Source organism: Arvicola amphibius, chromosome 15 (genome assembly GCF_903992535.2).
Source record: "Arvicola amphibius chromosome 15, mArvAmp1.2, whole genome shotgun sequence".
NCBI lineage: Eukaryota > Metazoa > Chordata > Mammalia > Rodentia > Cricetidae > Arvicola > Arvicola amphibius.
This window is the reverse complement of record NC_052061.1, coordinates 49,239,008-49,259,096: the sequence shown is the minus strand read 5'-3', so window position 1 is coordinate 49,259,096 and position 20,089 is coordinate 49,239,008. Positions and strand designations below refer to the sequence as shown.

General features: G+C 50.3%; 2 protein-coding genes across 5 annotated transcripts in view; both read right to left on the bottom strand.

Annotated features, from left to right (window-relative positions):
* Tcf25 (transcription factor 25) overlaps window positions 1-3,970 on the bottom strand; it is a 31,131-nt gene extending 27,161 nt beyond the window's left edge. For 3 of the 4 annotated variants that reach the window (XM_038312387.2, XM_038312388.2, XM_038312385.2), the window contains exon 1: window positions 3,532-3,967. In XM_038312387.2, coding sequence (XP_038168315.1) covers window positions 3,532-3,723 — 192 coding nt within the window. In that variant the 5' untranslated portion in view covers window positions 3,724-3,967. Of the gene's footprint in view, window positions 1-3,531 lie in introns of all 4 variants that reach the window. The other variant, XM_038312386.2, reaches the window with a different exon arrangement.
* A 3,708-nt stretch (window positions 3,971-7,678) lies between these two features.
* The window catches only part of Spire2 (spire type actin nucleation factor 2), a 33,894-nt gene continuing 21,483 nt past the window's right edge, over window positions 7,679-20,089 (bottom strand). The window contains exons 5-16 of the mRNA XM_038313209.1: window positions 19,682-19,762; window positions 19,406-19,570; window positions 18,438-18,524; window positions 17,956-18,079; window positions 16,724-16,893; window positions 15,959-16,148; window positions 14,937-15,052; window positions 12,001-12,135; window positions 11,757-11,824; window positions 10,326-10,353; window positions 8,318-8,433; window positions 7,679-7,901 (exon numbers count right to left, since the gene is read on the bottom strand). Coding sequence (XP_038169137.1) covers window positions 7,679-7,901; window positions 8,318-8,433; window positions 10,326-10,353; window positions 11,757-11,824; window positions 12,001-12,135; window positions 14,937-15,052; window positions 15,959-16,148; window positions 16,724-16,893; window positions 17,956-18,079; window positions 18,438-18,524; window positions 19,406-19,570; window positions 19,682-19,762 — 1,503 coding nt within the window. The remainder of the gene's footprint in view (window positions 7,902-8,317; window positions 8,434-10,325; window positions 10,354-11,756; window positions 11,825-12,000; window positions 12,136-14,936; window positions 15,053-15,958; window positions 16,149-16,723; window positions 16,894-17,955; window positions 18,080-18,437; window positions 18,525-19,405; window positions 19,571-19,681; window positions 19,763-20,089) is intronic.

Sequence of the window (20,089 nt, the reverse complement as noted above, 5' to 3'; positions counted from 1 at the left end):
TCTCTCTTCCTCTCTCTCTCTCCCCGAAACAGGGTCTCACTAAGGACCCTGGCTGGCCTGGAACTTGATATACAGTCAAACTGCCCTCTAACACAGAAATCCTCCTCAGTGCTGAGATTCAAGGTATGTGCTACCATGTTCAGTAATAAGTTGATTTTTAAAAATTCTTCTGATTGAGCCTGGCAGTAGTGGCACACGCCTTTAATGCCAGCACTCAGGAGGCAGAGTCAGGCAAATGTGAGTTTGAGTCCAGCGTGGTCTACAGAGCTAGTTCCAGGACAGTTAGGGCTGTTACACAGAGAAACCCTGTCTTCTGACTGAAATAATAAAGATGGTTTCTAATGTAAAGTCAGGAGTGGCCCAGGCCATCTTTACCCTGCTTCCTTCTCCAGAGAAGACATCATCAACCCCCGAGTCAACCACTCACCGTGATGCTTCTAGAGTGCTTCTGTTCCTTCATTTCTGCACTGTTGAGTGCTGACCCATGCCCAGCATCTGCTACACACTGCACCCATGAGTTTATGCAGTATTCATGGCAGTCCTACGAGTCAGCAAGAGCATCCTGGCATCTGACTCCACAGCCTTGCAAGCATGTCTTATTAAAATCATCACAGACTGGTATGCATGCTGGGTGCCAGACACTATCCTGAGCAGCGGGGGTACATCAGTGAGCAACAGAATCTATGTATCCAAGAAACTTCTACTCCAGCAGTGGAAGACAATCGGCATACGCACAGAAAGAATAGTATAGTGTGCTTGGGGTATGTGCGGGGGGGGGGGGAATCAAAAGACAGAATGAAAGGAATGTGATTGAGGATGGTTGTAATTGTAGCCAGGTGGAAAGGGGAGACACAACCACAAGGATAACACCTAAGCAAGCCCACGAGAGGCGAGAGTAAGTCTTATGTGAGCATATCAACAAAGAAGACTGCAGCCGGGGACAGGGGGCACAGCGAGGTCCGGGTGGCTGGAACACAGTGAGCAAGATTAGAAAAAGATGAGGTTGGGGAGGATTGTTCTACACGAGCCTGGCTCCTGACAGCGTGGGAAGGAGAGCTATCAGCTGTGTATTCACAAGAGTAGAGAACAGCAGTAATGAAGTCTCCTGTGCACCCGGAGCTGAAGACAAAGGGGCCGCTCTCCGCCCCAGGCACTATATACATGTTAGACAATGTTAAAATTGGTTAGAATCAGTATGAATGTTAATAACATCTTCAAATTCTGATGTTAGTTTTCCTATAACTACACAAAGACTTTGGAGGATGATGGAGCACCTTGATTCTTTAATTGGCAACTGTTGAATTCTTCTCCAGTGGCCTTGAGGAACAGAACTGTCCACCAAGCAGCAAGGCCGACTATCCATATTCAATATCTATCAATATTCCTTTGAATATTACAGAGGATTTGAAAAAAAAAACTAGATAGCACTGTGATCACAGCTGGTTGTTCAGGCTCCTAAAGGTGCAGCGTCAGATATAGTGCTTCAGCTTGTATTCGGTTCTTACTATCACAGCCTTGGTTGCTTTGTAGGTGGATCCCCTGAGCCCAAACTCAAGTCCTCTGAAAAAGCAACAAGGGCTCTAAACCAGAGTTATTTCTCCGGCCCCTTTCCTTGCCTACTTCAGTAATGTGAGCTAAGCCAGTAATACAGAGAAAGTAGCAGCTGAGCAGTGACCAGCCTGGGCTCCAAAAGTGGCAAGGCAGCCAGCTGCTTGCCATCTAAAAAAGAGGCAGGTGAACAGTTCGAGAGAGCGGCAGGGCCGGAACAAAGGGAGGCAGACGCAGAGAGGCCAAAGGTAGAAAGTTGGAAAAAGCAAGGGAAGAAAAAATGCAAGCCTTGATCACAGGAGGAAGAGTTCCAGAGAGCTGTAAAATCTTCAGGGCCAATGGTCTCAGATACCCAAGGTCAGAGAGCTAACACCAATTGCTGCTAAGGGAGGAATCTGGATGCCCAGGAAGACTCACTTAAAGGAGAACAATGTGATGTCCAAGATCTGATTAAAAATCACCTCATGAAGAGAAGGGAGCGAGATAACATTAAAGACATGCAGACTGAATAAATGTAACTGGGAACTGGGCCATCGGCACATAAGGGTGATTTGTATTTCCCTTTATTTTTTATTATTTATTATGCATACAATGGTCTGTCTGCATGTGTCCCTGCAGACAGAAGTTGGCACCAGATCTTATTACCGGTGGTTGTGAGCCACCATATGGTTGGTGGGAATTGAACTCAGGACCTCTGGAAGAGCAGTCAATGCTCTTAACCACTGAGCCATCTCTCCAGCCCTAATTTTTATTTATTTTTTATTTATAAGGCCACCGTGCTTCTGCTTCTTTGAAGATGGCACTCCTAATACTTTAGTGTGTATCTTTTAAAAGATGTTTATTTTGATGGGTGTATGGGTGTTTTGCCTATATGACTGTGCACCAAGGACAAGAAACAGAAGGAACCGGAGCTACTTTCAGGCTAAAAATCAGAGGAGGAAGAGTTCTGACAGAACCAAGGGAAGGCTTCAGTCCCACTACCACCACAGACTGTACATCAATCCCTCTCCTTCCTTCCTGGAGAGGCAAACGATCTCTGAATCAAACTCCTAAAATGTCTATGACATTTCCCACGCTCCTCAATGTGTTTGTATATGGACTTTTAAACCTGCCAATCGATAAAAAGCAGGGGACAACCCACTGCAAGGTTATTACAAAGGACTTCCGGACAAGTTTTCACTCACTCAAAAATGGCCACCGAAGCCTTACCATATGTGCACACTGGAGACACTAAACGACTGAGACAGACATATTATCTGCCCACACATGAAGCCAGAACCATAATTCATGCACATGTGGAAACTGCAGACACAGGTCAGACAGTCTCAAGGAAGAACATTATGGGACTCGACTGCTACACATTCACTGCGTCAGACACCTGCTGCAAAGGATGAGTTAGGTACAAATGCTGGGACAGACAGAAGTGCTGTGGCCCCTCAAGTGGCTGACAGGAAGCCATGCCCACCGCTCTACAGCACTGCCCCCAGACAGCACAACCCTACCCTTTCACTGAAGCCTAGACCCGACTGAACCCCACCTTCCACTCACCAACCCTGCGGGCCCTCCCCTTAGCCGTCTCAGAGGTCATGCCCCACCCGTCCTGACGTCACGGCCCAGTCCTGCCCCTAGGTCACACCAAGCCTCTAGACACTGGCCGGAGACACGCCCTATCCTGCAGCGAAGTCCTGTCACTCAACCCCTCGACAGCATCCCGCCTCCCGCTACCTTTAGGAGCCCCTTCGCTCAGCATTTTCTCCCATCTTCCACTAGATCTCGGCTGGGGAGCCCCGCCCCTCGCCACCACCCCACTTGCTCTGCAGCACTGCCTCATCACCCCACCCACCCTCCCGAAGACCCGCCTCCCCCGATGCAGCGCAGTCCCTTCACTCCGCCCACTCGCTTGCAGTCTAGACTCAACTTTAGGCCCCCTTTGTATGACGTCATGCCCCCCACCCCGTCCCCTCTGGCTGCCCAGCTCCTTACCAGCTCGAACCGGTTGTTGACACGGACTCCTTCCTTCCCGGCGCCCCCGGGGCGCCGGCCACCCGATCCTTGTTTTGGTCCCTCTTCCTCCGCGTCATCGTCATCCGGGAGGACAAACTGCAAGGCGTCGGGCCCTAGGGGTTCCTGGCCGCGCTGTTCCCCCCTCAGCCTCCGGAGGGCCCGGCGCGACATAGGACCCGACAGCCTGATGTAGGCAGAGGGACGAGGAAGAGCAGCCGAGCGGCGGCGCCTGCGCACTTGCGGCGCGCTGGCGCAAGGTTGGCGTGTCGCGTTTGCGCGCAGCGGCTCTCCGGAACTTCCTCCCAATCACTCGTGCAGCCCGAGAAGATGCGAGGGTGGCCCGGAGAGTTCTCGCGAGAGTTGGGCCCTGGCGGCGGCCCGGCGCCGACAGTACTGCAGTATTTCTTCGGCTTTCAAGGTGTACGGGTTGCAGATAGCAGGCTGTGACGCGGACGGGAACGCGCAGGCTCAGAACGCCGCACGGCACGCCACTGACGTGGTTCCCAGGGCTGGCGCGTGGGGGTGGGGGTGGGGCTGGTTAGGTGGGGCTAGGTGAGGAGGGATGGGAGCAGGTATGCACACGGCTGCGGTCCGGGTACGAAGAGATTGTTCGGATGGGACCGTGGAGCCCCTGTCTGCGTAGCCTACCCTTGCGACCTGTCCGATGGTCCCCACCTCCACACGGCTACTAGACTACAGAGGGACGGTTTTCGCCTTGATAAACCGTCTAGGCCGGGGGACATCGTCAAGACAGATTCCTGCATAGCTCCTCCGAGATGCACGGAAACGAGTTAGGCACTAGGAGTTGCTTTTCATTGCCGCGAACGCGACAGTGGATGCTTGTGTTCTGGTGGTATTGGGTGAAGAGTAGCGTGAATTCTAATTCAGGAAGGTTTTCACAATAAGGATATAGGGACCTTCTGCACAGATCTGGCTCTGTTTTCTTTCTTTCCTTCTTTAAAATAAAACAAACCCCAGATCCGGGCAGTGGTGGCACACACCTTTAATCCCAGCACTCAGGCGGCAGAGGCAGGCGAATCTCTGAGTTCGAGGCCAGCCTGGTCTACAGAGTTCCAGGACGGCCAGGGTTACACAGAGAAACCCTGTCTCTGAAAAACAAAAGAAAGCAAACAAAACACCCGAGATCTTGGCTGTGTATCCCCGACTGACCTGGAGCTTGCTATGTGGACCACGCTGCCCCTTGAACTCGCAGGGATTCTCTGCCTCTGAAGGTCCGGGATTACAAAACTGTGCTATGTTTAGGCCCAGTTTTTTATACTTTTGAAAAAAAAAATTCCCTAGACAAGCCAGGATTGAGGACCTCCGAAGTACAAATGTAAAATAAACTGGTGTTGGGTCGGACCCTTTCCCACCTTGGGAGCAGAGGAGAGGGCACTTGTTTGTGTAGGGACAGCCTTCACTGTTGTGCCAAGCCGGTCACTGTTCGAGATTCTTATTTTGGGAGATAGATATCCTTTTACAGGTGAAGAAACTGACTTAATGAGTAAGTACCCCAGAGAGAACCTGGGTTTCCCTTCATGTGACTCCCCAAATCCCAACAAGGTAGGCTATTTGCAAGGACAGGTGGGCAGGGCAGCATCCCTTATTTCCAGCTCTGCTGTGACCCCACTGTCCAGCCTGCCTTCCCCCGGGAATCTTGGTTTCTCCCTAGGTTGAATGCTGAGTCCAATGACTGGCTTAGTGGCTCTATCAACACTATGCAAGAATCTTAAGGTACTTCAAAGTTGATGTCCCGTAGCTGTTGTCTCCAGGTGTCACCCCACATCCCCTTCCCTGCTTCTAGCCACAGTGAAAAGACCCAGCCTCCTCCACATCAGGCTCAGCACACCATCTTCACGTCTATTTTGAGTGTTCAGCACCAGGCTAGTTTCTGTGTCATCTATGGTCAAGTGGTGTGACCAACTTACCCAGAACCCTCAGTCTGGAACCGCTTCTTCTGGGAGAGGTTGTCGACACTGAAGGATGCATCAGGCCCAATCTGGGAGTCGGTCTTCCCTGAACCACTAACTCTGACTGTGACTCCCTGAACTGCTGCAGATCTGGTCCTTCAGGAAATCTCGGCTCTGAGCCACATCTGACCTAGATGAGGCTGAGGCTGGTTCAGTGGGCTGATGCACAGCCTACTGTTCTGGAAGAGACCAGCAACTCCAGTGGCAGTAAGACAAGCACACGCTTCTTTCCTGCCTAAGCAGCCTCAGGAAGCAGGTGTAGGGAACGGTACAACTTGTGTGCATTACCCCTCAGCTCAGCCTAGCTGTTTCCCAGGATGGGCTTTTGTTGCTTTCATTTGTGTTATGTGGAGATCAGAACCTGGGGTGGGGGGACTGTGTTTGGGAGTATGAGCTGGATGTGTGGCTACTTTCGAGTCTGTATATTAGCAGGTGTACTTAGTTCCTGGGAGTAGCTGTCTGGGACAGCACTACATAAACATGAGGGTTTTCTTGTTTGAGGGTTCACTATATAGCTCAGACTTCTCCGGAGCTTGCTATGCAGCCCAGGTGAGCCTCAAATTAATGCTCCTCCTGACTAATTCCCAAGTGCTGGGATAACAAGTATGAGCTTCCATACTTGCTTAAACGTGGGTGTTTTTATTGGTTGTTGAGTGCCAGTAGTAATTCCTGACCCTCTCTGCCTGTTCTCTTAAAACAAAACAAAGGGCTGGAGAGACAGCCCAGTGGTTAAGAGTGTTTGCCATACAGGCAGAGGACCTGAGTTCAGTTCCGAGCACCCACATGGCTATTCCCAACTGCCTGCAGCTCCACTTTGATAGCTCCTGCATGAATGTAGTGCACATAAATTCATGCCAAAAAACACTGCATAACATAAATATGTATTTTAAAATCTAGAAGACAATATCGAACAAGTGCTGGGAGCGAGCTGCTTTTATTGGGTGTTCTAATTTCAGAGAGAACACCCACAGAGCCATCTGTCACAGTCATGGGCCTTTGGTGCCTCTTCTAGCCCTAAGCAGGGTGTCAGAGCCTGGGGGCAGTCAGGAAGGTTCAGTTAACAGGCTTCCGTTGGAATTCTGGCATCTTCTGAGATAAGCAGTCAAATCCCTTTACCTTACTGAACCTCTGTGTCCTCATCTGTCAGGTGTGGTGATGACAAAATCCACCTCTTGGGTGCATGTAAGCAGGCAAGGTGCTTAGCACAGCCCTTCCTGGGTCCTGTGTAGGCATTTCCCCTGGGCTTAATGAACATAACCATCAGCACCATGCAGCTGTGGTAACCTGCAGAGCACATTGGCCTGCAACCCTGGCAGTGAAGTAGATAACACATTATGCGGGTATGACAGTCTTTGGCGATGGTTATAGGGTTATTAACCTGGTAGGAAGCAGGTCACCAGGCCAACCCCACCACCACCACAGCTACACCATGGTCTCAGTACAGGAAGTAGAAAATTGGTTGGGGGTGTGACATATTGAAGCACCTTTCATGAGCTGTCACCTGTGCTGGGGTAGGGCTTGGGGGTGATGCAGCTACCTGAGAGTCACTTATGTTCCTGTAAGGGACCCCTCACCATGTTACTGTAATCTCAGAAGACTCATCGGTTCATCAAGCTAGACTTGAGTGGAATCATTTCTTCGGTCTGTTGGTAACCTATGCAGGGGGAATAGATGTTTGTTCATAACTCCCCAAGAAAAGCTACACAGTGCCAGAAAGGGACCAAGAGCAAGTGGCTCACAGCACATTCCCACAGACTCAGAGGCCTTCCAGGTGCCTCTGCTGCTTGAGCACCCTAAAGGATAGGTAGACCTGGCATTCAGGTTCACCTGAGAACCAGGGTGCCCTGTCCACCCAGGGAAGAGAGGTTGCCATATGCTCACTACAAGAGAACCAAGGCATGGAGCAGGAAAGCTGCCCTTTCTCTAGTCCCCAGTCCCTCCTAGCCTTTCCAAGGATTCCTGAGAGGAAAGAAGGAAGGACCTGGAGTAAGCTGGGCCCTAAATGAACTTTAGGGCAAAGAGACAATATATATAAATATAAATATATAGGCCGTATATATATTATAAATGTATCTATATATGTATATATGTACATGCGCAAGGGGGTTGATGGCAGCTGTGTTCCAGGATGGGGAGCAGGGTGGCCATCACAACAGTCACTGGAAGTTGAGAGTCCTGGTATTGGGGATATAGAGGGACTGGGTCTGGCGGCTGCGTCGCGGAGTGGCATTGAGGACATCCACACTCTTGCGGCTGGAGCATACTACATCAGCCACGAAGCTGGTGCAGTCACTGCAGACATCCTTTAGGACACAGCCATGGGCATAGATGTGGGGGAACTCCTCCTCTACGCTCCGCCATTTTGGTCCCTGCAGGGATCTAGGATGGAAAGATGCCAGGAGAGAACGATGAGAAGAGAGAACTCTATTACAGCCGGGGTCCTCCAGAGGCCATGTCCTGCCACTTCAGAATCCCAAATCTTGCTTTTTATGTCCACAGTTACCCCTCCACGCTCCCTGCTACCTCTTCTCTCCTTCCTCATGCCTCATTTATAGGAGTCTTACTGAGCGCAGCTGGCAGTGTGCATCCCTGCAAAGGTTCTTCCTGGATGGGCATTGAAGTCCTAAGCCCAGACCACCCAAACCCAATTCCCTACAACCCGGCCTCTAGAGCCCTGCCAAATGACTTGTTCCTTGGGGAAATCCTCACAGTGCCATTGACACCTGCCCTAGTTTCCCAGTTACGTTCAATTCTTCAGGACCACAGGATACCAGCGACAGTGCAAAAGAACATACTGGAAGGCATCTCTCCTCAGTGTTGGTGTGGCTTTGGTAGTTGGCACCTTCTGCAGACTCTCAAAACCGAGTGTGTAGACAGGGATGTGTGCACACTTCTTGGAAGGCATCTTCATCTGCAACACAAGGAAGGGTGTGGAGAAGGTCCTGAGCAACCATCCAGGCACCCTTTAGCCTCCTCACCCCCGGGGGCCGGAAGGACGGAAGTGGCGCCCCCTACAGCATAGGCTCCTCTCTTGTCACATCCCAACTACATTTCCTGCTCATCCAAACTGTAACTTGGTAGGGTTTGGGAACTGTTTTACAGCACAAAGAGTGTGATTTTAAGTTTGCACATAACCAGTATTTCACAGGGACAAGAATGGAGTGTTCCTGTGGTCCAGGGGCAGATGATAGAGAATTTGGGAAAAGTAGGTTCCTCTTTCTGAGCTGAGGCATGGTCACACTCTTCCAGGTGGTTCTGTCCTTTACCTCTGAGTGGAAGCATGCATCCAAATGCAACCTGGTCTTGCTGAAAACTCCCTCATGTCAAAAGGGGGATTTTGTAGAAGGAGAGAGAAAAGCTGTGTGTCTCCAGGCTACTCACATGGAATACTTAACAGTTAAAACTTGCTACTCATTTATTTTTACTTTGTGTGTATGGGTGTTTTGCCTGAATTCATATCTGTGCACTCTGTGCATGCACTGCCCTTGGAAGACAGAGGAGGGCGTTGGATCTTCTGGAACTGGAGTCACGAATTTGTTAGCTGTGATGTAATGCTATGGGACAATGGTCTTCACCCTGTAAAGATTTGTCACTTGTATTGGTTTAATAAAATGTTGATTGGCCAGTAGCCAGGCAGGAAGTGTAGGCAGGGTGACTAGAACAGAAGAATTCTGGGAAGAGGAAAGGTCAGTCTGCAGTCGTCATCCAGATGCAGAGGAAGGAAGATAAGAATGCCTCACTGATAAACGGTACCAAGCCATGTGACTAACACCGACAAGAATTATGGGTTAATTTAAGATGTAAGAGTTAATAAGAAGCCTGAGCTAATAGGTCAACCAGTTTATTAATGTAGACCTCTGTGTGTTTCTTTGCGGCTGAACAGCTGTGGGACCAGGCAGGACAGAAACCTCTGTCAACAATATAAGTTCTGGGAACCAAACCCAGGTCCTCTGCAACAGCAGCAAGTGCTCTTAACCTCTAACCCATCTCTCTAGCACTTTAAGAACAAAATTTAAGACTGCTTATGAGGACCAGGCATGGTGGTGCACACATACAATTCTAGTCCTAGTACTCAGGAGGCAGAGGCAGGCATGTTTCTGAGTTCAAAGTAAGTTTTCTCTACATAGCCAGTTCCAGGACAGCCAATGCTGTACACAGCCAGACCTTGTCTCAAAAATATCAAATACTACCTATGAGTGTTTTAAGAAACTGTAGTCCTGGCCAGGCATAGTGAGTTCCAGGTCAGCCAGGGTTACATAGTGAGACCCCACCTGAAAGAAACACCAAAGGGCTGGAGATTAAGAGCACTGGCTGCTCTTCCAGAGGTCCTGAGTTCAATTCCCAGCAACCACATGGTAGCTCACAATCATCTATGAGATCTGGTGCCTTCTTCTGGCATGTAAGCATACATACAGGGAGAATACTGTATTTATAGTAAATAGATAAACATTAAAAAAGAAACACCAAAAACAAGCCAACCAACCAAAAAACAAAACAAAGTGTACAGTTTTAGATCATATGTGTGGTTCCTGCCTGTAATCCCAGCACTTGGGAGGCAGAGACAAGAGGATCTGGCGTTCAAAGTCATCCTCAGTTACATAGAGAATTTTAACGTCAGCCTAGACTTTACACTCAAAACAAGCAAATACACTAATCAGTCTTGGGAAGTGTAAGAACAGCTTCTTAGAAGAAGGCAATGGATGAAGTGCCTCCTAAGAGGGCGCCTGTCCAACACATCAACTGGAAACAGCAGTACCCCCACCCCACTTCACCAAGACCTGGAAAGTTCCCCGAAATCCTCACCTTTACACTGCAGGAAGTGCACACAGCTCTGGAAGGAATAGAGAGAAAGCAATATCAGTGTAAGGAAGCCTAGGAAGGGAAAACACCCTCCTCCTGGCTTCCATGTCTGCAGCACGTATCTGAGCCAGCCATCAGCTGACCGGCCAGATCCCTGGTCACTCAGTACTTTACTTTCATTTACCCCAGAATCTTTCATCTTCCTGGGATCATATTCATTTACCTCTGCCTCTTATCTCTCTCAGGAATATCTGGAATGGAGTGTTTCTGGTGCTTTTCACCATAGAAGCACCATCTAAGTAGAAAGGCTCCAAGTAAGATGTTCAGTTTTATAAAGCAATTAGCATTTTAGAATTCCCATATCTGATTTCAAACTTTTTTTAATTTTTTTTAATTTTTTGGTTTTTGAGACAGGGTTTCTCTGCAGCTTTAGAGCCTGTCCTGGAACTAGCTCTTATAGACCAGGCTGGTCTCGATCTCACAGAGATCCGCCTGCCTCTGCCACCTGAGTGCTGGGATTAAAGGCGTGCACCACCACCACCACCCGGCTTCCATATCCGATTTCAGAAGTAAATACCTGTGAGGTGTGGTGACACTGCACTGAGGCAGGAGGATTGACTTTGAGGCTAGCCTGAGCTATATAGTGAGGTCCTGTCTTGTTAAAAAAACAAAACAAAACCAAAATCCTTCTTGTAAAAAAAAAAAGCCAGATGGTGGTGACACACACCTTTAATCCCAGCACTCAGGAGGCAGAGGCAGGTGGATCTCAGTGAGTTTGAGGTCAGCCTGGTCTATAGAATAAGTTCTAGGACAGCAGGAGATACACAGAGAAATCCTGTCTCAGGCCTGGAGAGATGGCTCAGAGGTTAAGAGCATTGCCTACTCTTCCAAAGGTCTTGAGTTCAATTCCCAGCAACCACATGGCGGCTCACAACCATCTGTAATGGGGTCTGGTGCTCTCTTCTGGCCTGCAGGCATACACACAGACAGAATATTGTATATATAATAAATAAATATTTTTTAAAAAGGAGAGAGAGAGGAAATCCTGTCTCCAAAAACAAAAAAAATTCAACCCAAACCAAGCGGTGGTGACACCTTTAATCCCAGATCTCGGGAGGCAGAGGCAGGCAGATCTCTGAGTGTGAGGCCAGATCTCTATGGGTTCCTCCCCTGGTCTACACAGTGAGTTTCAGGCCAGCCAGGCTACATAGAAAGACACTGTTGCAAAACAAAACCAACCAAACAAATATAAATAAGTAAATTTAACTCAAGCAAGGCATGACGGTACTAACCTACGGTCCCTGCAAGTCTGGGGTGTACAGTAAGACCCAGTCTCAGGGATTGGGGGAAGACAGGAAGGAAGAAGAAAACATTGAATTGGCTGGGCGGGATGGAACATTTCCCTTGTTAGTCTGTCTGCTGATCAAGGCTCACCTCTTGCAGAATAGACAGGTAGGTGGCCAAGAAAATAGGGGAAACTTGGTTCGGCAGCAGCAACAAATCTGCAGGGAGAGACAAGGTTAGAGCTGGCTGTGGAAGGCCACTGGAGTCCAAGTCCAGTCCCCAGGAGTGCTTGCCTCAGGGCTTCTACCCAGCCACTGAGTCAGCCCCAGACCCTGGTCCCACCCTCTGTTGCTCACAACACCCCTACCCTGCTGCCAGCGCACCCGAGCCTCACCTTCCCCCTCTTCAGGCTGCTGAGGAGCTCCTTGTCCTGCAGAAACTTCTCCATCTCGGCCTTCACCAGCACCCGGCGAACATCCACCACCTCCTCCACAGTCAGAGCCAAACTCTCCACAGGGTGGCTGAACTCCTGGGGGCGAGGGAGAGGCTCCTGCTTGCTCAGCATACTGGGGACCCTGCAGTTACCCGGTCTTAGTCCAAGCAAGCTGGTAACTTACTAAAGTATGGGCATCAGCTCACTCACGACTGAGGGCTGGATCTGCTTCAAGGAGGCCCTACCAATACGGCAAGGTTCCCTAGTCCCATGACCCAGGGACTGTCCCTTGTCCTCACTGTCCCATGCCAGGAAACCCCATCTCTTGCTTGCAAGCACACACCGTTGTTCTAACCTTCTCCACAGAATCTTTCCACACCCCTCTGCCCCTGATCTGTGCTGTCCCCAGGAGCCCTGCCTGACCCCAAGCGTGCTCTCCTGTACTCAGCAGACCATCTGTCCTAGCTGGCATCGTGATGAGCGGTCCTGGTTTAACTTTACTAGTGTGGACCTTCTAAGTCTACCTTTTCTGTACACTGGGGTTGCTTCAGCTCCCTTGAGGCAATACAACATACAATTCTCTGTGTGTGTGTGTGTGTGTGTGTGTGTGTGTGTGTGTGTGTGGTTTTTCAAGATAGGGTTTCTCTGTATCTTTGGAGCCTGTCCTGGAACTAGCTCCTGTAGCCCAGGCTGGCCTTGAACTCTGCCTCCCGAGTGCTGGGATTAAAGGCGTGCGCCACCACTGCCGGGCTCCCAACATACAATCTAAATATGGTACCAGGCATACAGAACTCAAAATGCTAGCTGTTGTTTGTGGAGGCAGGATGGAGACCAGCATACAGGGTGCCACGAGGAAGGAAACTGGATGCTTTCCTAGGATGTGCATTGGGAGCCCTGTGCAGGGAGAGCTATTTAGTCCTGGGACAGCACCAGGAGCTTCTGCATGCCCCACACGATCTGAGGCCCCAGGACTGTTGAGTTATTTGCAGTCAGGAGTCCCTGTGTCAGATGCAGATGTTACCAGCCACCTCTCAGTGATGGGGCAGGGCTAAAGGCTACCAGGTTCTCTGATTTTGATAGCCTAACTTTCAGAAAGTACTTTTTGAGCTCTCAGAACTGAAAGGCCAATGTGGGATTTGTGGAATTTTAAAACATGTCCCTTCCTTCCTTGAGCAAGAAATGGTCCTTAATTTTCTAGCCTTAAGATGGGGCTGGAGTGATGTGGGATTCCCCTCTGCATGCTGTGAATATCATTGGTTAATAAAGGAACTGTCTTGGGCCTGCTCAGGGAATAGAGGTAGGTGGGGAAAACTAAACTGAATGCTGGGAGAAAGAAGGAAAAGTGAGAAAGAAGCTCTGCCAGAGACAGACGCTGGAACTTTAGCTGGTAAGCCACAGCCATGTGGCAATACACAGATTAATAGAAATGGGTTAAATTAATATGCAAGAGTTAGCCAATAAGCTAGAGCTAATGGGCCAAGAAATGATTTAATTAATACAGTTTCTGTGTGATTATTTTGGGGGTAAGTGGTCAGGAACTAACTAGTGGCCTCCTTACTACACTGGGGAGAGAGCTCAGTGGTTAAGAGCACCGACTGCTCTTCCAGAGGACCTGGGTTCAATTCCCAGCACCCACATGGTGGCTCACAGCTGTCTGTAACTTCAGTCCCAGAGACTCTAACTCACCTCTTCTGATCTCACAAGCAGTGCATGCATGTGGTGCACACATCCAGACAAAACACACATGCACATAAGACAAATAAATCACAAATGAACAAGTGTTTTGTTTTTTCGAGTCAGGGTTTCTCTGTGAAACAGTCCCGGCTATCCTGGAACTCTGTAGACCAGACTCGCCTCAGACTCATAGAGATCCTCTGCCTCTGCCTCCCAATTGCTAGGATTAAAGGAATCACTACTATCCAGCTAAAAACAGTTCCTTCACATGTATTTATTTGACGTGTGTGTGTGTGTGTGTGTGTGTGTGTGTGTAAGTTGAACAACAACTTTTTAAAGTTGTTCTCTCGTTCTACCATATGGACACTACCTTTCAATCCAAATGAATGAGGGGCTGGAGCAATGGGTCAGGAGTTAACATCACTGCTCTCTCAGAGGGACTCAGGCTCAGTTTCCAGCACCCACAGATGGGACTCACTGTCATCTGGAACTCCAGTTCCAAGGGATCTGACACCTGACCTCGGCAGGCACCAGGCATGCACATGGTACACAGACATATGTGCAGGCAAAATACTCATATAAACAAATAAAATTACGTAGGCTGCCTTATTCTTACATAGAACTTACACTTTTTAAAGCATTTTAGCTCCTGTCTTAATCCAAGCCTCAGTGAGAGGACGGTGTCAGCCACAGTTAGTGTCCCTGCACACACATGTAGGATGTCCTGTAATCTACCGTCAGCTTTTACCTGTTACTTCATTTGATAAATCTGCACAGCGAAATTCAGGCCCAAGTCGGGGCTCCAAGTCAGCAAGTGGTATTAGTTCTTCACACAAACAACGCAAAACTCAAAGCTGACGGGACCCAGCATGTCTCAGCCAGCAGCACACTTCCTGCAACACCGTATTGCCCTCAAGTCCCACATTTCAGGGTTCATCATCTCTCCTGACCCCACTGGAACTGAACAAAGCACTTTAGGCTTCGGAGAAATTGACTGAAAGACAAGTCTCTGGGTTTGGGGTTGCAGTACCAATGTGTACCAGCAAGTGGCAGCAAAGAACAATCTCCCCAGATACAGGAAACTGGACCTTGGTCCCCCCCAGACAAAGACAAAGCCAGACACATCCTGAGGAATGCTCCCCATCTCTCTCGGGCACCACACTCGTGAAAGGATGAAGACGATGCTGAAGAGGGCATCCAGGGCAAACCACCTGGTCACCTACCAGCCACAGGTGCCTGGTATCTGGTGCAGAAGCCTCTGGTTTATCCACTGAGCTCAAGCTGCTGGGCAAGGCGGAGCTGGGGTAAGGCTGGGACTGGTCACTCCCAGGACAGAAAGCTGGAGAAAGAACACAGGCCCATAGGGACCACCTGACAAGAGTGCTGTGCCAAGTGGACAGTGGGGACAGCGTGTGTGTCCCAGTGGGGATGGGGAACAAGCTAAAAGTCAAGCAGAGAGCTAAATAATAGTTTCCATGTCTAAGAGCACTCATTTTTGTTTTTTTTTAAACAGAAATACCAATATCCTATTTATTTATGTTTGTTTGTTTGTTTATTTATTTATTATGTATACAATATTCTGTCTGTGTGTATGCCTGCAGGCCAGAAGAGGGCACCAGATCTCATTACAGATGGTTGTAAGCCACCATGTGGTTGCCAGGAATTGAACTCAGGACCTTTGGAGAGCAGGTAATGCTCTTAACCGCTGAGCCATTTCTCTAGTTCCCAGGGTGCTCGTTTTTGCAGAGGAACCAGGTTTAAATCCCAGCACCTACATGGTGGGTCACAACCATCTATAACTCCACTTCCAGGTGCCTCCCACACCTGGCCTGATTTACTTCCTTTTATTCTATACGTCTGAGCATAAGTATGTTTATCACTCGTGTGCCTGGTGCCTGCAGAGGCCAGAGGAGGGTGTTGGATTAGAGATGGTTATGAGCCACCATGTGGGTGCTGGCAACCACTCTCCACACAAGCAGCTCTTAACTCCAAAGCCATCTCTCCACCCCTACAAAGATTCAAGTTCTTTAGAAAATGGTTTGCAATAAATATGGGTCGGTTAGCCGATTAAAAAAAATTCTCAAATGGAAAGCAAGGATGGCTGCTAAATTTAGGTGGTGGCAGACTCAGGCACAAGCTGCACTTGGGTACTTGCCTGCTCAAGGGAGATGTGAGTCTGAGGCTGCAACACAAAATCCATGGGATGGGCATGAAAAGAGAGGGTGGTGTTGAAGATGATACTTACCCTGGTCCTGGGTGCTAGGTTTCCAAGAGTACATGCTGCCTGCCCTGGCCCGAGGCGGCTCTATCCCTCCTGGGGGCTGAGTGACTGACTGCAAGCCAGAGACCATCTCACTCCGAAGCTGAGCCAGGTCATGTTCCGAAAAAGAGCGATCCCGCTTCAGTGTTACCTCTCCACAGGGGGACTCTTCTTCCTGAAAGCACATCAGGTACAGCCCCCATCTGACCGCTGCCCCCTCCTGACCGCTGCCCCCAGCACCTTTTGCTCATCCTTGGACTGAGGCAGCGGATCCAGAGTGTTATCGGCCCCACTAAGGCCCTGCACTTTCCCTACACGTCACTAGCTCACATCTCCTGTCTTCTGGACACTTCATGGCAAGCGTCTCAATAATCAAACCATTCCCTGGGGTCTTCCAGAAAATCCTGGAGAAGACAGATCCTGCAGGAACACGGAGCCCTCTGAGATGCCAGCCTGAGGTCATCTTCCATCCTAGTGGGTCAGAGAGCCCCACTGCAGCTTCTCCCATCGCCTGAGGCTACTCAGGCTACTCGTCTGGCCACAAGAAAGTAACTTCCCTTGTTGTGTTCAGAAGTCACTGTCCCACTGATCCAAGGCTACTTCTGAGCTGAAAAGATAGGGAAGGGGCCATCTGCCACCCCATTGGTTGGCTGCAGAGGATGTCTGCCCAGCTGACCACACAGACCCCTGTCCTGTAAGCCTTTCCCAGCCCCATCGGCACGAACTTTTGAAGGATCCCTATTCTCTGACCTCAGATGTGTTCATTTCCTCCATCTCTGCTAAGGTGGGGGCTTTAAGCAGGACCCGAGGCCGTGGACGCTGGCTTCCACTCCCGGCATCCGTGACTGACAGGTTGATGCAGGAAGTGGACTTGACGTCCCCAGAGCAGGCATTGAGGATGCAGGGCAGAGAACCAAACCCTGAAGGCAGGAAAAACAAAGGCAGGGGTGGATGGTGAGTGGAGAGGAAGAGGAGGTCAGCACAGGGGTGAAGAGCGAGCAGCAAAGGCAAGGAGAACGGGACAAGGGTGAGCGCGGGGCAGGGGGGGCAAGGAGCAGGAAGCCAGAGCAGAGGATAAGCAAGGAAGACAAGGAGGCCAGGACAAGAACGGGGAATGATCTGGAAGGTCAGGGAAGGCGTGGCCAGCGAGCAGGGAGGACAAGGAGTCCAGTGTATGGGTGGACAGCAAACAGGGCAGATGAGGAGGCCAGTAGGGGAGTAGAGAATAAGTGGCAGGATAAGCAGGCCGGGGCAGGAGAGGACAGTGAGCAAGGAGGACGAGGAGGCCAACATGGCAGCGAATAGCTTCATGAGCGCCACTTGGTTTAATTCTCCACTTAGAAGGGGAAACGGAAGACTGGTCAGCCAGGTAACAAAGAGTAGCTCTAACTAAAAAGGAGAGCTCCGGCAGGAGCAGGGCTGAAGTTCACGGACTTTAGTTTGCAAGGAAGACTAAGACTCAAATATGTGAACATATATCGGTCTTCCAGCCAGTTAGAAACGAGTTTTACTTCATTTTACTCCCAAATGTTGAAATCTGTCATCCATTATAACAATGAATAAGGGCAAAATCAGATCAAAACCCAGAGCCCAAGATGATTTCACTTTTATAGACCCCTGACTAAGACTTCACAAAGTCATTATAACTCCTCTAAGGTTTGGGGGATCCCCCCCCCCGATACAGGGTTTCTCTGTGTAGCCCTGGCTGTCCTGGATCTCACTCTGTAGACCAGTCTGGCTTTGAGCTCACTGAGATCCACCTGCCTCTGCCTCCCGAGTGCTGGGATTAAAGGTGTGCACCACCACTGCCCAGCAGTTTACAGCAGTTTAAGTTTACAGTTAAAAAAATTTAAGAGGTCCTGGGTCCTCTACCCACACAGGAGCTCTTGGGGCTAACCGTCCCAAAATTTGATCTGTAGCCCCAGCGAGGTCCACTGGGGGGTGTCTTCTCTCCCGTCACTCACCCTCCCCGCCTTGCTCACCACGGGCACCCAAGTGCTGGGCCCCTACTGGACGAAGCCTCCGCTCCTGCTTGATTTCCTCCAGGATCTTCTCATGCAATGTTCTCTGCTTTTGTGGTACAGGGCGGAGTCGTCTCTCCGAGACCTGCCGCCGACATGACACACTGAGTAGGAAGGGGAGGCAGGTGATGACATGGGCCCACTCTAGAGGAGGGAAATGCTGGGGTAACCCGGGAGACTCAGAGCTGCTGCTCAGTAACCCGGAAGACTACTCAAAGAGGCTTTCTGCACACCTGGTGTGAGGTGTAAACAGCTGAAAATTCTCCCTAAGAAGACACAGACCCTCAAGCCCTACACTGGAGACCATGCCCAACCTTCCAGCCAACAGGCAAAAGAGCCCTCAAAGATCTCCCTCAGAAAGTAGATGTGGTAAGACTGCTGGATTGGTCACCAGAGAGCAGCGGGCCCCACAATATCCAGAGGAGGAAGTATAGAGCTAGTACCTGCTTTAGTGGAGGCCGTGAGCGGATGAAGTCCAGGATGAGCTCGTGGGCATCTTTCTTCACTCTGGGAGGGATGTCCCCATCAACCTGCCAGGAGGAGCAGGGTCAAGCTGAGCTTGCAAGGGCCCACTGCTGTGTTAGGGGGATCAGGAGGAGCAGGGTCAAGCTGAGCTTGCAAGGGCCCACTGCTGTGTTAGGGGATCAGGAGGGGCTCACACAGCCCTGACTTAGGTCTGGTTTTCACAGTCAGCTTCCCTCCTAAGGCCTCTTGTTCCCTGGACTCAGGTGCATAGCCGATACAAGGGCCACTCAGCTGCAGCTGAGTCCTAACGAGCCCTAACCTCAGCTGCCTGAGCTTCCTAAACCTTCTTCAGGAAATGGGGCTGTAGGATCCATCTCAGGAGTTGTTGGAAGAATGAAATGAATTTCTTTATACAGAATTTTGAGTGACACCAGTGCACACAGGGCTAGTTGGTGTGTGTGACATGGGAAGTGTAAGGCTTGTTGGTGTGTGTGACTTGGGAACTGTGAGGCTGTGTTGGTGTGTGTGACATGGGAAATGTGGTCCCCTCTTTGGTTGGTTTGTTTGTTTGCTTTGCTTTTTGGTTTTACGAGACTGGGTTTCTCCGCGCTACCGCTCTGGCTGTCCTGGAACTAGCTCTTGTAAACTTGAACTCACGGAAATCTGCCTGCCCCTGCCTCCCGAGTGCTGGGATTAAAGGCGTGCGCCAATGTAGCTAGCTCTTAGGGCCCCTCCTGATCCTCAAGAACCTTCTCCTTGCCCTAATTATTATACTGTATCCCCTATACAACCAAGAGCTGTGGAAACCTGCCACAGCTGCCTTATTCATATCTATAGATTAGTATCAAACTCTGATCAAGCACAAGGGGCAGGGCGAGGGCTGTTGGTAGAGGGCAGAGGGCAGAGGGCAGAGGGCAGGGTAAATGGCAGCAGGGCTGTGGCTCACCATGACCTTGCGCAGCTTGTAATTCCTGGCACGGATGTCCTGCATCAGCATCTCGAAGGGGGTGAGCTGGAACTCGGTGGGCAGCGGGTTAAACTCCTGCTCCTGCACTTTCTTCAACTTCACCCCGTGACGCAGCTCCCGCATGAGCTGGACCCACAGCCGGGCCTGACCCGGAAAAGAAAACAGCCTCAGCTCTGGTACCCAGGGCTCTCCCAGCACAACCCCTCGGGGTGCATTGTGCTGTTCTCTGTCCCGGGTCAGGAGTCCATGTCTTACCCAGTCTGTGTGTCCCAGGTGGTCAAGCTCGGCCAGCGGCTTCTCTACCCGTGGCTCATCCTCCCCCAGCTTCTGCAGCATCTGGGACCAGATGTCTAGTTAGTGTAGAAGCGGCAGAGGTGTGGACACAGCAGGGCCCTGCGGATCCCATTTAGTAGGAGGCACTGCTCTAGCACCCAGCCAGCTGCAAAAGAGCCACAGAGGCACCTGGCCCAGGTTTGGGGGCTTGGAAAGAGCTGGGGACACTATACCATAGCTTTGGAATGGCGCAGGGCACTTTTAATCTTCTCTCTAGTAACTTCTCTTGAGCAGGCCTGGTGAGAGCCTGGCGTCCGCATGGCTCCCTTGTGACCTATGTGCCTCAGAGAGGCACTGTCCTCCACAGGTGGTTGACACAGAAGGGGAAGC